Source organism: Glycine soja, chromosome 16, assembly GCF_004193775.1.
Source record: "Glycine soja cultivar W05 chromosome 16, ASM419377v2, whole genome shotgun sequence".
NCBI lineage: Eukaryota > Viridiplantae > Streptophyta > Magnoliopsida > Fabales > Fabaceae > Glycine > Glycine soja.
Genome location: NC_041017.1, coordinates 7,929,001 through 7,946,414, shown reverse-complemented (window position 1 = coordinate 7,946,414; position 17,414 = coordinate 7,929,001). Strand labels below are relative to the sequence as shown.

Here is a 17,414-nt window from a genome sequence, read left to right as displayed (position 1 = left end):
AGTATATATATATATATATATATATATATATATATATATATATATATATATATATATTATAATTTAATATATATTATACTTAAAATTAATTTTAACATGCATTTTAGTTATATTTAATTATTTAAAAGTAATTTATTAAAATTAATTCTATTTCACTTTAAAAGTTTGTTAACAAGTTCAAAATACAATAATTTTTTAATACGTTCTGAAGATACTCCAGGTACAAATATAGTAAAACTTTCAAAAACACTTTCACAATACATGCATCGGTGTCAAATGGAATATGATTGATGTCCAATAATGAAATTGATTGCGACAGTGAGTTTCTAATCAAATAGTTAAATGTCCAGTGATTTATATAATGCTGCCATGTGTCAAAGGCTGGCTCTAAATTTGAAGATATTAAAATTAACTCCAAGAAAAAGGTTAAAATATCGTTCACAGCTAAAGGCAAAACTTACAGTTCAGCCAATTAGTACAATGTAGAGAGAAAAAGAGAGTTAATTAGTGCTTGAAAGGGACTCTGCAATCCAATTATAGAGCACTACTATATCACGATTCCTCACCAACTCTTTATTAAAATGATTAATTTTCCCCACTAATGCTTTTCTTTTCTTTTCGTTAAAATGTTGCCTTTCCTTCATGGCCACTTTAATAAAACTACCAACAAAGTGTAATAATTAAGCTAGTTTTTTTTTTTTTGTTCATATTTGATTATTTAAATTAATGTGTTAAGATCATGTATATATCATGCATGTCTACGCAAAGAGAACCCTACATAATTTACACAATAGTTAATTAATTTAGATTCTCTAAATAATATTTAGAAGGGTAATTATATTGTATCATTTGAAATTAATTTCTCATCTAATGTTCACCCATCACATGTGATTAATCACATAGAGAAATATAGTTTTTAGAGATAAATATATATGCTTGATTTTATCTCACAAATGATTAAGAGTGAATAAATATGTATATACAATTATCGATTTGTACTTGTAGCACTGGTGGTTAAATATGTTTGAAAAGTCGTTAATAATGCCGTGATATTATTAAAATATTTAATAATTATTATTTTATCTCATAAGTGATAATGTAAAAAGAGTTATAAGATTTATTTGGTGGTAAAAAAAGAAGGGATAAAAAGAAAGATTGTGAATTTGATTTTCTTCATTTAAAAAATTTAACAATTAATAACTAATATTTAACAATAAAATAATTTGTAAATAAAAGTGATTAAGATATATGTAATTGTGTATCATTATCAATCTATACTTCTGAGTTGTGATACTAATAATTAAATATACTTTTCTTAAAAATAAATGTGTAGAGAAAAAAAATTATCCCAAATTAAGTGTCATGGTAATTTTTTAATGTAATATTAATTATTTTTTTCATTAATATTTTCAATAAATATCACTTTAGTTTTTCAATATAATACACTTATAATAAGTTTAGTTTTATAAAATTATTGTTTTCTTTCGTATATTTGTTAGCTTTTTTTAGCTTAACAACCTAGAATTAGTGACATTTATTTTGGAAGAGAAGGAGTATCTCACAAGTAGTTAATTAACAATGATTAACTATTTGAGTGAATGCTGGCTGAATAATTCCAGCAAGACAATGACAAAATTTTCTCTTTAGATCAATTATGGTTTAGTGATGTACGAATTGACCATTAATAAATTAAATTTCTTGCTTGTGTATTATCAATGAGATCATTTTTTTTGTTAATTAATTTACTTCTTACTTTCAGTGTTTTCATCTAAGAAGTTTTGTTGAACTGTATTATTTTTGTTAACTGATTATATTAGCAAATGATTAATTAATTAATGTTGCCAATGCTTAATTATCATAAAAAAATCATGTACAAACATTTTTCTTTATGATTGTTTATAATTAATTTCTTTTCTTTAAATAAATATTATTTGAATTTTTTTGAAGAATAAAAGAAGAAATCTAAAAATAGCAAACTCTTATATTTATTAAAATTTAAGTGTTAATTACTTTAATCTTTAATTTTTAACATTCTTATTTTTGTCTTTTACTTTATAAAATGTTATTTAATTGAATTTTTTTAGTACAAAATAATAATAGAAAATAAATTAGAAATGGATTAAAATAAATAAAATTTATAAAGTTAAGTATTGAAATTTGTTTTTTGTTACATAAGTTAAGTATTCAAATGATTTGACGCTTACAATCTCAATAATTAAAATAGGAATCCATTCAATCTAAAAATGAAAAAAGAATATAATATTAACTTTGTTAGTAGCATTGTTTTTTTTTTCCCACATATTTGTTAAAAATTAGTGTGTTGTTATTTTTTAAATACAGTAATATATAATAGTATATACTTTTCAACTGCAATATGACAGACATTGATTTTTGATATGTATATCACTTAATGTCTTAATTCACACAATGAATACGAATAGTTAATTTTTCTACGACTAAATTTATTGTTCAACAAATGACACTTCATGTATTTATCACCGAGTCTTTGTTCTTTAGTTTTATTTTTTATTCCGATTGAGTAGAACATATAACCGTTTTTTCTTTTAAATTAATGGTTTACGATAAGGTGATATTTCACCAGCCTTATTAATGATGATAGGTTTTTTTTTTTTTACATGATTAATGATGATAGTGAAATAAAAGAAATAAATCTCGTATATGAAAATATGTCACATGTTATCCCTATTTTATAATTGAGAGCTAAAAAAAGATAATTTTCTACGAATGACAAGAATCACATTACATATTTTCATAAACGAGAAATAAAAAAGAGATGATATTTTTTTACTGCAGAGATGATTTATTTTAAAAAATATAAAGATAAATAATAAAATATTTATAAAAACTAAAAACATATTTAACCCATTTTATATTTTATGGTATTATTATTTGTCATTTTCAAAATTTACAATTACCTTTCACTCTATTAACATAAGCAAAGTGACGTGAAACTTTTTGTATATTTTAAATGAACATTTCAAAATGTTAATATCTTTATCATATTAATTTAGAAAATTAATTTAGTGCTTATTTAGAAACTATATATTTTTATTATCATTAATTCGGTCTCTTTGGCTTGGTTTCAGCTCATGATGACTTTGTGAGTTGAAGTAGTTTTTGGAATTCTTAACTTTCTTTATAAATATTTTATTTTGTTGAAGTATAAGTGTGAGGTGAAATTTCATATCAAATAGAAGTGAGAAAATTGAACAGTATATAATTAAAAAGAAGACATATAAACTTGAATCTTAAAATTTTAATTTAAAGTGGGATATCAAATTTCTGTTTTCTTATATGATTGCTCCTGAATTTACAATAAAAACAAACCAAACCTTTCTAGTTCCCACCATTGTTTAGTGGAGTTTGTTATATATGAGACTTGCCTATAGGTGAATAAGTCATTTATAACAATATCATCACACATCTCAAATAATTTCATTTATGGTTATTTGAGTTCGTGAATACAAGAAATGAATTGTAATTTAATAGCTCGTGATTATTCCAGTATATGGGTTCAATTCGTAGTTTATTGAGGATCATCATGGACAACAACACCGATTATATTTGTTCTATAACAATTAACATCGATTAATTAATTACCGAAAAGCATATATATATATATATATATATATATATATATATATATATATATAATTAACTTTAATAAAATATAGAGTAATTAATTAACATAACTAATTTGTATTTATTGTAAGTTAGGAATAGACGGTTGCTGATTCTAATTATAACAAATATGCGCGGAGCAATTAGTAATAAGAAAAACTAAATTGATTACAAAATGTTTAACTTTCGTGTTTTTTTTTTCTGAATGAACTTTCGTGTTTGTCACCCTATAAAATTAGCAAAAAGTTTATTTATAAGAAATATATCAGATACTACCTTAATGAATTCAAGTAAAGAGACTTAAATACACCCACACTACGTACGTATACTTTGTTTTAAGTTTTTAACTGTATACTTCAATTTAATTACACGAGTTATTATAAGCGTGTATATATAAATATTGAAGCAGAAACAGTGGAACCAGAACCACCCTCATAATGCAGAGAGACCAATTCAGAGACAAGAAAATAAGACTCAAAACAAAAGGCTAATAAAGCCAATTTGTAACCCACCAACCAACCCTGAAAAGCTGCACCTTTAATTTCTGTACTTAACGACCCATGGCCACGGATCTAACGTTTCCTTGCTTTATTATCCATTTTATCGGAGAAGAGCAAAGTTTTTACTGAGAGCCAAAAAAATTTCCTAACTACAAGGACAAGCACAGACACAAGTCCCTTTTGTTGTGACCTTTCCTACTTCTTTTTGTTACTTACTGCTATCAACAATACTGATAACACAACAAAACCGTTGAAAAATATCTAAATCTCACATCGGTTGTCTCACTCCTTAGAGTGTGTAGTTTTTATTGGACAACTTCACTTAATACTAATTAATTTTAACATGAAATCTATCATGGTATCAGAGTTAGACTTTGTCCCTGGACCTCACCTCTTCTTTCGCTACGACCACCCACTATTTGTTGTTTACACACCAAGCACAAAAAATGTTGTGCATGAGAGAGTGTGTTGGAAAATATCCAAGTCCCACATTGACCGTCTAACTCCTTAGAGTGCAACTTTTATATATGTGTTGGACAATAATGGATGAAATCTAACAAAAGCTAAACATTTCACATCACAATAATGGATGAAATTTACTCTCTTATTATCAAATGGGAATATACATGCATTTAAAAAAAACTAGGTGACTAAAAGACAAAGTTATGTACAAGCTGCATCAACTTAACACCTATCCATCTTAAACTATGATGCAAGAAAACTTAAACAACTATACATCAAACATCAAACTAGTTAAAGTCACACCTCAACCGTAGATGCGCCATTAACTAACTCCGTGCAAATAATTAACTCGCCATGTGACTTTTTTTTTTACTTGACAAAAGATTGTGAAAAACATGAAGAAGGTGCTATCACACAAAAAGGTGGTTGCGATGAGTTGTGTGACATATTAAGGCTATGTTTAGATTTCCGTTAAAAATATAGTGGACAACTTCTAAGATAAATTTAATGATCTAGAAATTTAATTTTAGAAAAGGAAGAGTTCGTTTGTATGTTTTTGTAAACCTCTTTTTGCTTCCAAAAGTCTGTTTGCAATGATAAAACAAACATACACTGAACAAATCTATGATATCATGATAATTTTCAAGGAACATGTAGTCGAGTATTATTAATTATTTTCTTGCAAACTAAAAAAACTGACTATATAGCATGTAAAAATCAACCGAGATCATAAACACGTGATAGTTGGAAAGCATAGAATAATAATTTCTGGATAAGAAAGGAACGTGATAATAATATTTTTCATCTGTCCCACAAGTTATAATGGTAGGGTGAGTCAATAGCAGCCATCTTCTGCTGCAAGTTGAGGTCCTTATAGAACCTTTTAATGAACTCCTCAGCCGCCACGTCAACTTGGTTATCGTCTCCACCTTCTTCGTCCTTCAAAGGAAAGGGCGAGTCTGTGATTCTGATCAGTTTTCTCCCAATTGGACTTTTTCCGAACCCGGGTAACGGAGAAGCCTCAACCTTGTTATTGTTGAGTATTTCGAGCACTTTCTGTACGGTCGAAACGTCGTCGTGGTGGGGGAACTTGGTGGTGGTGGTGCAGCGGTGGTGGTGGTGACGGTGCTTATTGGTGCTGCGCTTGATGACGTGGAAGAGCGCGGGGCTGTTGCTGCAGCTGAACTCGTAGTCGCGCGGGTAAACGGCGTCGTCGTTTTGGGAGCGGTGGAGGATAGTGTTGGCTATGGCCTTTGTGGCTGCCAGCTTGCCACGTTTGAACGACAAGTTCAAGTTGAAGTCAGCGGCGAGTTTGCTCTTTGATATGCCCTTTCTCAACATCAGGAACACGATGCGTACTATGTTCCATAGCTTCCTTGCCACTACTTGCTTCGGGCTTGGGCTTGGGCTTGGGCTTGCTTCCATTTCCATTTTTTGAGGAAGTGTATGTACTGATGGTGGTGACTAATTCGTGACTGGGACTTTTTTGTTGTTATCTATGGGAGAGAGAGGATGAATTGGAATTGTGGCTTGGTGTGGAGTGGGAGAGTGGGGGTTGGAAGGGTATATAAAGGGGTACAAGATAAGTATCTCTACTAAGAATGTGCTTATATAATATACTAGTGTTTCGGATATTATAATGCAAACTTGTGAAGTTCCACTTTCATTAAGAGCGCGTACGTGCTTGCGTGGACTATATATATATGTATTGTTTTGTTGACTGAGGGGAAAAAGAGTTACAGCAATAGTACACATTTAGTGTATGCTTGTGTTAGCTCTTATTTAATTGTGTCATTATATATGTTTTTAGACCAATTCAAGGGACGTGAGATTTGAATTATTTTCATCAGCGTAGTTTCAGGATCAGAATTTGCTTTGATACCATCACCATCTTAAAATGTATAATGTGAGAAGTCTATCTCAACACCAAAAACTAGTTCAAGAGATGAGGGTTATCTCTCACTTGTATATTCTAATATATGAGATTACTTTTAGCCGAGGTGAGACTTAAAATATTTTCAACAAAAATATTGTTGCAAGGTTTTCAATACAACTCAAACATATACTTAATAGTTAAATAAAATCATATTGATCATCCAATGAGACATGAAGATGTTTTGTTTATTTATCTTCTATTTTATTATAGATGTAAAATATTCATCAATTTGATTAATGATGATTTTTTGTTATAAATCTAACATATTTTTGCAATATTTTTTTTTCAACTATAAGATTAGAATATGAAATCTTAATTATAACGTGTTTGATTTTATGTTTAAAAAATGATTTTCAAAAACTAAAAGTTATTTCCATGCATATCAAACCAAATCTTATGACACATAAAACAAAGATGCATGTATCAACTCAAAGGAGGTTGGAATTCACGAGCCCGAAGAGCGTTTGGGAAGCATATGAATGATTGGGTTGCTAATATATTGTTTGTTTGTATGTTTATGCTTTGCATGGAAGTTGGATTGGAATTTACTAGAAGGTGTAGATGATGCGGTTAGCATTTGCCGTAGAGACTAAGTTTGTCATAACACAACACAACCGCATAATCTTTGCCGTCTATTATTGTGATTTCTGTAACATAGTATGCGTGTGTTGACCACGGTCAGTTTTCAGACACGTACTATTGAAATAATTGATTGGTCTATTAAAATAAAATAAATTAATTAGTCGACACGTTTACGTTTATGTACAATTATATATGTGATCTTTATTTGAGTTCGTAACTCTCTTTGTTTTCGTATAACAGAGATAAAATTGTTTTTGTCACTGAAAGATGTAAATAGATATTATTGAAATGTTTTTATATAATTTAATGTTTTAAAATAAATATTAACCTCTTCAATAATCAATATATAAACAAATAAAATTTCCTCCCTCGTGATAGGCGCGGAGGTGTACGTATATTGTCCACACCTGCCATTCTCGTTGAGCCCACTCAATCGTCGAAAGTTCGAACTGGACAAGCAAAACAGTAAACCTTTAAACAAGGTTCTGAATTTCTGATAAATGAATTGGGTTAAGTTGTACAGGTATTAAATTCTATCCAATGCGAAATTTTGATAAGTTGTTTGCAGTGATTAAAGAAAAAAGGCAACCTTCTTTTCTCTCTGTTTTGCTATTTCAAACTTTAAAAAAAGGATTAAATTTGATTTGTTAATGTATAATATATAAATTTTTAAAAGACTTATTAAATTTAAATTTAAATGTATTTTATAATATAAGTTTTAAAACAACTATATTATTATGCTATGTAAAATATTATTAATTAAGTAAATAAATTTGATTAACAATGTATAATTGTTAAAAAAATTGTTTTTTAAAATTACATAAAATATCGTATAAGACTTGTGATGACTTGAAGTACAACCCAAATAATTTACTAAACACACATAATAGAATAAGTTCATGCACCCACACATGTTAGTATTATGTCAAGAATGAACCCCGACCATTTCTCCTCTCAAACTCAAACAGAATTCCTTTGTTTCATTTGGGAGGCTTTCTTATGGAAGATGTTTATATTATGAATGTGAAGGTGTGTCTCTAATATCAGTTTGTAAGTTGTCAAATTAGTTAGAAATAATTTTCTGATAAGTTAGTTGGTGACCAACAATTAACTATTTTTCAGTTTTTCTGTTATGGTAGTTTTCTTGTTGATAGTGTGTATGTTATGGTAGTTTTCTTGTTGATAGTGTGCACGCTTGAGTGCTATATAAACATAGGAACATTTCCTTATGGGTATGTTGCAGTAGTGAGGTCTCATTCATGTAATCACAATGAGAGGAAGATCAAAGTATGTGGGAGAGATAGAGTGAAACTTGGGAATTCTTGATGTTGTTATATTGAAAGGACCAAACAAGATTCTATTTGTATACAGAGATCTTTGTAACTCTTGCACCATAATACATCAGTTTTGCTTCTTTCCCATGGATGTAGGTCCTTTGTGATTGAACCACGTAATTGCTCATGTTCATCTTCTATCCCTTATTTTTGTTTGACTTAGTTTTTTTCTATTATTAGCTTTTGTATGGTTGTTGTTGTGTTGCTCTGTTTGCTGGTTTTGTAAATCAGTTGTAGGTTTTGAACCATAGTAACTAGCGGCGTTTGTGGGGAAAAAGTGAATAAAGAAGATCAACCATGGGTTCAACCAAGTTCGATATTGAAAATTTCTCTAAGAATGATTTTGGCTTGTGGAGAATCAAGATGCAAGTAATCTTGATACACCAAGGATTGGGTGATGCATTGAAAGGTGAATCTTCTCTCCTTGCTACAATGTCAGAAAAAGAAAAGAAAGATTTAACTAAAAAGGCAAAGAGCACAATAATCTTTTGCCTTAGAGACAAAGCTTTGAGGGAAGTAACAAGGGAACCAATAGTTGCAATAATATGGTTGAAGCTGGAATCACTCTACAGGACAAAGTCAGTGGAAAATTGACTTTTCTTGAAACAACAACTTTATTATCTCAAGATGACAAAGGAAAAAATGTTGTCAGATCAAATTGCTGACTTTAACAAGATTCTTGATGATCTTGAAAATCTTGAAGTGAAGATGGAGGATGAAGACAAAGCTCTAATGTTGCTCAATGGATTTCCAAGCAACTGTGAGCAGTTTAAGGATGCTATGCTATTTGGAAGGGATCAAACAATTACCCTTGAAGAAGTGCAGTCATCAATTCAAACCAAGGAAATGCAAAGGAAACAGGAATCCAAGATTGATAACAATGCAAAAAGATTGAATGTGATGAGGGGTAGATTAGAGAAAAGGAACTCAAAGTCAAACAAGCACAAATCAAAATCCAGAAGTCAATCTCAAAGCAAGCTCAAATATTTTCACTGTCATAAGAAGGGTAATTACAAGAAGGATTGCCCTTAAAGGAGAGACAAAGATTCAAAGAAATCTCAAGAACCAGGAGATATGAACATTGCTAAAGCAGGTTATGAAACTGTTGATGTTCTGGTTGTCTCAGATTAAGAGATTGAGAAGGATTGAGTTATGGATTCCAGTTGTACCTTCTATGTGTGTCCAAGGCGTGACTACTTTGAATCCTTGATTTTGAATAAAGGTGGAGTAGTGATGCTAGTAAACAACAAACCATGTAAAGTCCAAGGTATGGGTTCAATATGACTGAAAATGTTCAATGGTCAAGAAACACTATTGACAGGTGTAAGGTATATACCTGAACTTAAAAGAAACTTGATTCCTATAAGTATGTTTGATGCTTCAGGATACATTGCACAAATTGAACATGGCATGATGAAAATATTTAATAACTCTGTGATGATTGCTAAAGGAATTAAAATGAATGGTTTGTATATCCTAGATGGTTCTACTGTTATAGCACAAACTACTGTTGCTAGTCAAAACGAACATGATAAAACCAGTTTATGGCATATGAGGTTAGGACATGTTAGTGAAAAAGGTTTGCTTGAACTAGAAAAATAAAATCTTCTAAATGGTGATAAAATAGAAAAACTGCATTTATGTGATTATTGCATTTTAGGAAAAGCTAAAAGGGCCAGTTTTGGAATAGGCTTGCATGCTACAACTAGACCTTTTGAATATGTTCATTCTGATCTCTGGAGTCTTGCAAGGACCATGGCTCATGGTGGTTGCTCTTATTTTCTATCTATCATTGATGATTATTCCATAAGAGTTTGGATCTTTGTTCTTAAAAGTAAAAGTGACACTTTTGGAAAATTTAAGGAATGGTATACTCAGATACAAACTCAAATGGAAACCAAGGTTAAATGTTTGAGAACTAACAATGGCATGGAATTTGTTTCAAAGCAATTCAATGAGTTTTGCAAGAAATTAGAAATCCAAAGGCATAAAACAATGGCTAACACCCTTCAATAGAATGGCTTGGCAGAAAGGATGAAAAGAACCATCCTAGAAAGGGTCAGATGCATATTACTGAGTGAGGGTTTACCAAAAACTTTTTTGGGGAGAAGTTGTTACAACTGCTGCCTCCTTAATTAATAAATGCCTTTCTTCTGCATTAGGTTTTAAAACCCCTATGGAACTTTGGAGTGGAAAACCAGCAGATTACTCAAATCTGAGAGTGTTTGGGGCTTTGGCTTTTGCACATATCAAGCAAGACAAGCTTCGGACTAGAGTTGTTAGATGTGTCTTTATAGGATATTTGTCTAGAATCAAGGTGTACAAGCTTTGGAGGATGGAACCAAGTGTATCATTAGTAGAGATGTAATCTTCAATGAAACCAGAATGACTATGAAGGCTAAGGATCAACAACATGATAGTAGTCAAGGCAACAACTTAGACATTACTGAAGTTGAGGTGGAGCTACCAAAACAAAGTGTTCAACTCAAGAAAACAGATAATGATCAACAGCCTTAACTTATAGTTAATGATTACAACTTGGCTAGAGACAGAGTTAAAAGAAACATTGTGCCTCCTAGAAGATATGGACAAGTTGATCTAATCTACTTTGCTTTGACAATTGCTGAAGAGATTCAAGCTACTGAACCTAGAAAATTCAAAGAAGCCTTGAACGACAAGGAAAATGAAGAAGAATGGATCACAACCATTGAAGAAGAAATTCTTTCTCTTGAGAAGAAGAAAACCTAGATTCTAGTTGATCTACCAAGAAATCAAAGAGTGGTAGGTTGCAAATGGATATTCAAAAGGAAATAAGGTGTTCAAAGTGACGTAAAGGCTAGAATCAAAGTAAGACTTGTTGCAATAGGTTCCGCTCAAGTTGAAAGGGTTGATTTCAAAGAAATTTTCTCACCTGTTGTGAAGTATTGTTCCATTAGAATATTGCTGGCCATAGTGACTCAGTTTGACCTTGAATTGGAGCAATTAGATGTCAAAACTGCTTTCCTCCATGGAGACTGTTCGCTGTGTCGACAAGTGTACCGATTCGCTCAAGTAGTATAAAACGGTAAGACCGAGTATCGTATCCTCATGAAATTTGTTTTACTCATACATTGTACATTTAGTATGCAAACATTTGTATGGATTAAAAGCAAGGTAAATATCAAGTTGAATCTTTTACTAAAGTCTATTTGAATATAAACTAAATATCTAGAATTTTGGAAGTGAAAACAGTCAAGTAAAAAATGTTGGGTCGTTCTACTGAATTTCTCTTGATGTTAAAATGTATTTTTCTCTATCTAATGTTATCCTAGTGTTTTTATGCTGAAAAATTACTCAAATCAAGATCCCTCTAGTGAATGAGCCTAACCCTCTTTAAACTTTGTCCTTGATCCCTCAACAAACTTAGTTTAAAAGAGTTGCATTAAGCCTACAACATAATATGAACTAGATCACTGCACTCCATTCCTAGACATACAGATTTCTAGCTTGCTCTAACAAGTTCTAAGGCTTTAAAGCATTTCCCAATGCTAAAAATCCTAATTATACATACAAATGGGTGATCAAGCCAAAAGTATGTAAACTAAGCATAGGTAGAAGCAATGAACACATAAAAATAACATTAAATAGATAATGAAAGAGTGTTACATCAAGGTTTCAGCAGAACTTCCCAACAAAGAGGCTTAGCCTTCCATTACAAGCAATATACTCTCAATACAAGAAAGGATGAGTTTTGAGTGAAAGAAAATGACAAAGGCTGGTTGAGGATGTCTCCTACAACCTCTAAACCCTAAACTTCACTCCTCTAACCTATGCTCTATTTACTGCTCTCTTTTTGTCGCTTCAGCTTCTCCTTGTGCTCTGTTTTCGACTCTTTATACTCTTTTCCGCCAACTTCAGTGTTTTAAAGGCTCTTGGACCTTTCAGCTTCCGAAGGCTTGCTTAGCGAGACTGGCTCGCTAAGCGAGAGTAAGTGAATTTTGGCTTAGTGAGACAGGGCGCGCTGAGCGCGAGAAGAGACAACGTCCTCGCTGGGCGGGCTAGCAACGCGCTGGGTGAGCACATCTCTGACTTATCCTCTTCTAGGGTTTCTCAATCTGCTAAACGAGTTGTATGCCTCGCTAGGCAGATGCCACTCGCTAAGCGGATCTACCTCGCTGAGCGAGTCATCAACTACTTGACCTTCTCTTCTTTGACTTGAAACTGAGTTGGATTCAACATTAATTCCCAAAAATGGAGTTCTTACCCTATATATACACATAATAAAGATAACTATGTACAATTCCTACAAAAAAAACCATAAATTGGAGGTAGAGCGCTATTTCCTTGCAAATATTGAATATCAAACTAACTCATGAATAGCAACTAACAGAGACCTTGAAGAAACCATCTACATGCAACAACCTAAAGATTTTGCTAAGGAGAATGGCATGGTTTGCTTGTTGAAAAAAATCTTTATATGGTCTAAAGCAAAGTCCTAGGCAATGGTATAAGAGGTTTGATGACTTCATGATGAGGATGAATTTTCAAAGATCCAACTATGATAATTATGTGTACATTTTGAAAAGAGATGAAGAGGTGCTTTTGTATTTGTTGTTGAATGTTGATGATATCTTATTGGCAAGTTCCATCATGGATCAAATTGACAAACTTAAGGCTATGTTTAGCTTTGAATTTGAAATGAAGGAACTTGGGAAGGCTAAGAGGATACCAAGAATGGACATCAACATAACTAGATCAAAAGGAGAGCTTTTTTTGTCTCAACAAGGTTATATGAAGAAAGTTGTTGAAAAGTTTAGAATGCATGAGTCCAAACTTGTCTCAACTCCATCAGGACAACATGACAAGTTTTCAACCAAGGATGCACCTAACTCAGATGAAGAAAGGGAAAAGATGGCATTAATTCCTTACTCTAATGGAGTGGGAAGCATTATGTATGACATGGTTTACAGCAAACCCGATTTAGCTTATGCTGTCAACATGGTTAGCAGGTTCATGACAAATCCAAGACCAAAACATTGGGAAGCTTTGAAATGGGTTTTTAGATATCTAAATGGTTCATTATCTTCTGGTTTAAAGTTCAAAAGGAAGATGAAAAGTGAAGAACCTATCTAAGGTTACACAGATTTTGATTTCGCTGGAAACATTGATACTGGGAAATCTTTATCTACATATGTCTTCACCTTTTTTTGCACTGCTGTTAGCAGTAGGTCTATCCTTCAATCAATTGTGGCATTATCTACAACTGAGGCTGAGTTTATTGCTCTTATAAAAGCTGTCAAGGAAGCTAGGTGGAATAACTCAAGACAATGTTATTGTTTTCTGTGATAGTCAGAGTGGAATTGACCTTTCAAAACATCAAGTTTACCATGAAATGTCTAAGCACATTGACGTACGGCTACACTTCATTCAAGATGTTATTGAAACCAAGGAGATTTTGGTTGAAAAGATTCCAACTGAAGAAAATCATGCTGATGATCTTACCAAGTTTGTACCACAATCAAAGTTCAAGCATTGCTTGGACTTGATAGGTTTCTATGAAGAGTATAAGTTGTGGGAAGAAGCAAATTGTGATCTAGAGACAAGGTGGAGATTTGTGAATATGTGTCTCTAATATCAGTTTGCAAGCTGTCAAGTTAGCTAGAAATAGTTTTTTGATAAGTTAGTTGGTGGTCAACAACTAACTATTTTTCAGTTCTGTTTTGGTAGTTTTCTCTATGATAGCTTGTCTTCTTGAGTGCTATATAAACACATGAGTATTTTCTTATGGGTATGTTGCAACAGTGTGGTCCCATTCATGTAATCACAATGAGAGGAACGTCAGAGTGTGTGGGAGAGATAAAGTGAAACTTGGGGATCCTTGATGCTGTTATCTCAACGACCAAGTAAGATTCTATTTGTACACATATATCTTTGTAACTCTTGCATCACAATAGATCAGTTTTGCTTCTTTTCCATGGATGTAGGTCCTTTGTGACTGAACCACGTAATTGATCGTGTTCATCTTGTTGGAATTTTCTATTCCAATAATTAATGTGGGCTAATATTATAAGATAATTATATTAGCTATTTATCATTAATGAGTTTTATTTTATGTGATCAAATTAAGTGAGTCTGTTAGACAACTAAATCAGATGATATGAACTTAAATAAATAGTTGTCATTGTTGGCCCATTATGGGATAATGGAAACCTATTAGGTTAACACACTATAAGACAACTATGGTCCCCAATATACCGATCTATCACATATAGTTTCTCTTCTTCCCATCTGGAGAGTTACGAAGATCTTATTAAGGAATAAAGAGGTTCCTGTTGAGGAAGAATCATGAAGTCACCGATTACCTACGGATTCAGGTTCTAATGCGTTTATTTAATCAATCATTATGGATCCAGGTACCCGTAAAACTCTTCTTGATAATCTAACATAATATGTTCCTAATGGTTATTGATATTTAATAAAGATCCCCTAAAATTAAAACACATCTTCTATCCCTTATTTTTTGTTTGATTCAATATTTTTATATTATTAGTTTTTGTATGCTTCCTTGCTATTGTTGTGTTGCTTTGTTTGATGGTTTTGTAAATCAGTTGCAGGTTTTGAACCATAACAATGACTCCTAAATTAAAACAGCCAACATGTTTGTGCCCTTTGGCACCACACATAATTTATTCCTTTAGTAATAACATTCTGATTTTCTTGGTTAATTCCGTACGTTTTTCTACTTATCCATCTGTTGCAATTTGTCAACTTTTAATTTGGCCTCCTTTATTTGCTTAGGTAAGTTAGGTAATTGTCCACTATTAACTATCTCGCAACATTCCAAGTTACCTTCTACAGTTCATTTTAATGGAACATCCTTGCATTCTTCATTTTGTAGCCATATTTTTTCAAACTTATATATTTTTCTTTTTGTCATCTTGTTGCTATAGGTTTAATTTCAATCAAAATTAAAATATGGCCGAAACAATGCCATTTGAGATTGAAATAAAAAAAAATGACATGCCACACATCTCCAACTTTGTTCAGGGATTGCTTAAATTATATTCTAGCTCTTCAACAGTGTCTCCTCCAGGAACTTCATTCTTGATCAGGTGAACCTATAGCTAATTAACAAAACAACACAATCTTGCAAATCACAATCATTAATGGTTGAGTTATAATTATATATACTTGCATGAAGTCATAGCACTGGAAGGAGTGGTTGTGTGCATGGGTGCCAACACTGATAACATGGCCGCTTTATGTAGAACAACACAGATGGAGGTGGTTGTTGCGGTGAAGTATATATGTATATGGAAATGGAAGAAGATGGGTTTGCAAGTGGAGAGTGAGGATAAGCAGTGGTGGTTTCCATGATTTTTTTATTTTTTATTTATTTTATATTTGCTGATAGGACCAATCATTAATGAAGGACATATGTCCTGACTAGCTTGATTAATGTTTTTAATGTCATTTTGACAAAAAAAAAAGTCATTGAAATTATCAATTTGATAACATATCACATCACATTAACAGATCAGAATTAGTAGATGGTTAAAGATAGAGACTAAATTAATTGATACAATTCAATTTTAAGATTTATTTATTACTATTTTCCTAATTTTATATATTACAATGACAATGCCTTGCAATTTTAGGAAACAAAAAAGATATTTACTCTTAATTAAATACCGGATAGTTAATTATTGTAATTATATATGCAAGAATGTCCTTTGCTTCTTTCAAACTTTCTATGGTAGAGATAAGTATGGTAGTACTAGCTACTGCTACTAATAAGACTCAAAATAAAACTTTCTACCTTCCTTGCTCAACCACAAGCATAGGGCCATTCTCTCTTTTCTCTTTTCCAAATTGGAAGTGTTGTTTTATCATATATGGTACATAGAAAAGCCAGTCCCGTTTGATCCATAACCACTCTGGTCCCAAATTCGTTGAACTCCACACTTTTAAGAGGAGAAAGTACGCCCTACGAAGCAACACATGCATCTCGCTTTCCATGCGCAACAAGTACTTCTAATGTACATTAAACACAATGAGGAAGTAAGCACTTCATTGATCTTCTTTATTAATTTGGTCCAAATCCTCACATCGTAAATGTTTATTACTTAACTCCCTAGTTTGCTGCAATCTTATGAGTTTGGTCTTGCTAATGTTCCAATAACTATTAACTGGTTAAGGAGTTAAATCTGTTAATAATATTTTTTTATTAGGAGATTTATTTATATATTTGTTAACATAAAGTTTAAATTTTTTAAACAATGTCTTTAGACTACTAATTAGCATTTATCTTACTGTTTAACTTCTCATATACTGCTATTACCTAAAGTTCAGTTTTTTTTTCTAGGGCTCAAAACATTGTATGGACGAGAATTAACAAGATCATGAAAGAACAAAGAATGAAAATAAAATAAATTTTCCTTTATGGGAAGTACAAAAACTTTAGAGAAAGAGACGCATTCATATTTTAACCCTATTATCATCACAAGGTAGAAAATTAGTAATGGATCATTGCTTAATTCTCTCATCAAATACTTGATTAATTAAACTTGTCAATTGTCAAACTCACATGACTCTCGTTAAAAATATTCAGATATTTTCTCCTAAATTATTGGTGGTCCAACGAAAAGATATACATTAGGCAGTTATAATTGTAAACTCTTGTCATTGAAGGAAGTCTTTTAATTGTAATGCATCTACTTTTTAGGACTTTTTTCTAAATAGAATCCTTTACACTAAAGTTTTTATGGTAGACTCAGTTTGTAATTTATCGGCCTTTTTGTAATTGTTTGCCATTTGGTTGCTCATGCATCTGCCACGAAAAAATTGGTGCTTATCTGCATAATGATTGGAACATTTTTATCTTATAATATAAATTATAAAGACTATGCGTACGTGTCGCGATTTATATCTTTTAGGTTACCGAAGAAATAAGGAAAAATTAGAGGCAATAATGCAGTA

General features: G+C 31.6%; 1 protein-coding gene across 1 annotated transcript; it reads right to left on the bottom strand.

Moving 5' to 3' along the window:
- Window positions 1–5,149: 5,149 nt before the first annotated feature.
- LOC114389409 lies at window positions 5,150–6,183 on the bottom strand. The gene has a single exon (XM_028350078.1). It carries the CDS (start codon window positions 6,033–6,035, stop codon window positions 5,406–5,408), a length of 630 nt encoding a protein of 209 aa, XP_028205879.1. The 5' UTR covers window positions 6,036–6,183; the 3' UTR covers window positions 5,150–5,405.
- Window positions 6,184–17,414: the final 11,231 nt, after the last annotated feature.

Bases quoted from the DNA above. Each gene is read 5' to 3' on its own strand.
- LOC114389409 (XM_028350078.1), bottom strand. From the start codon at position 6,035: ATGGAAATGGAAGCAAGCCCAAGCCCAAGCCCAAGCCCGAAGCAAGTA.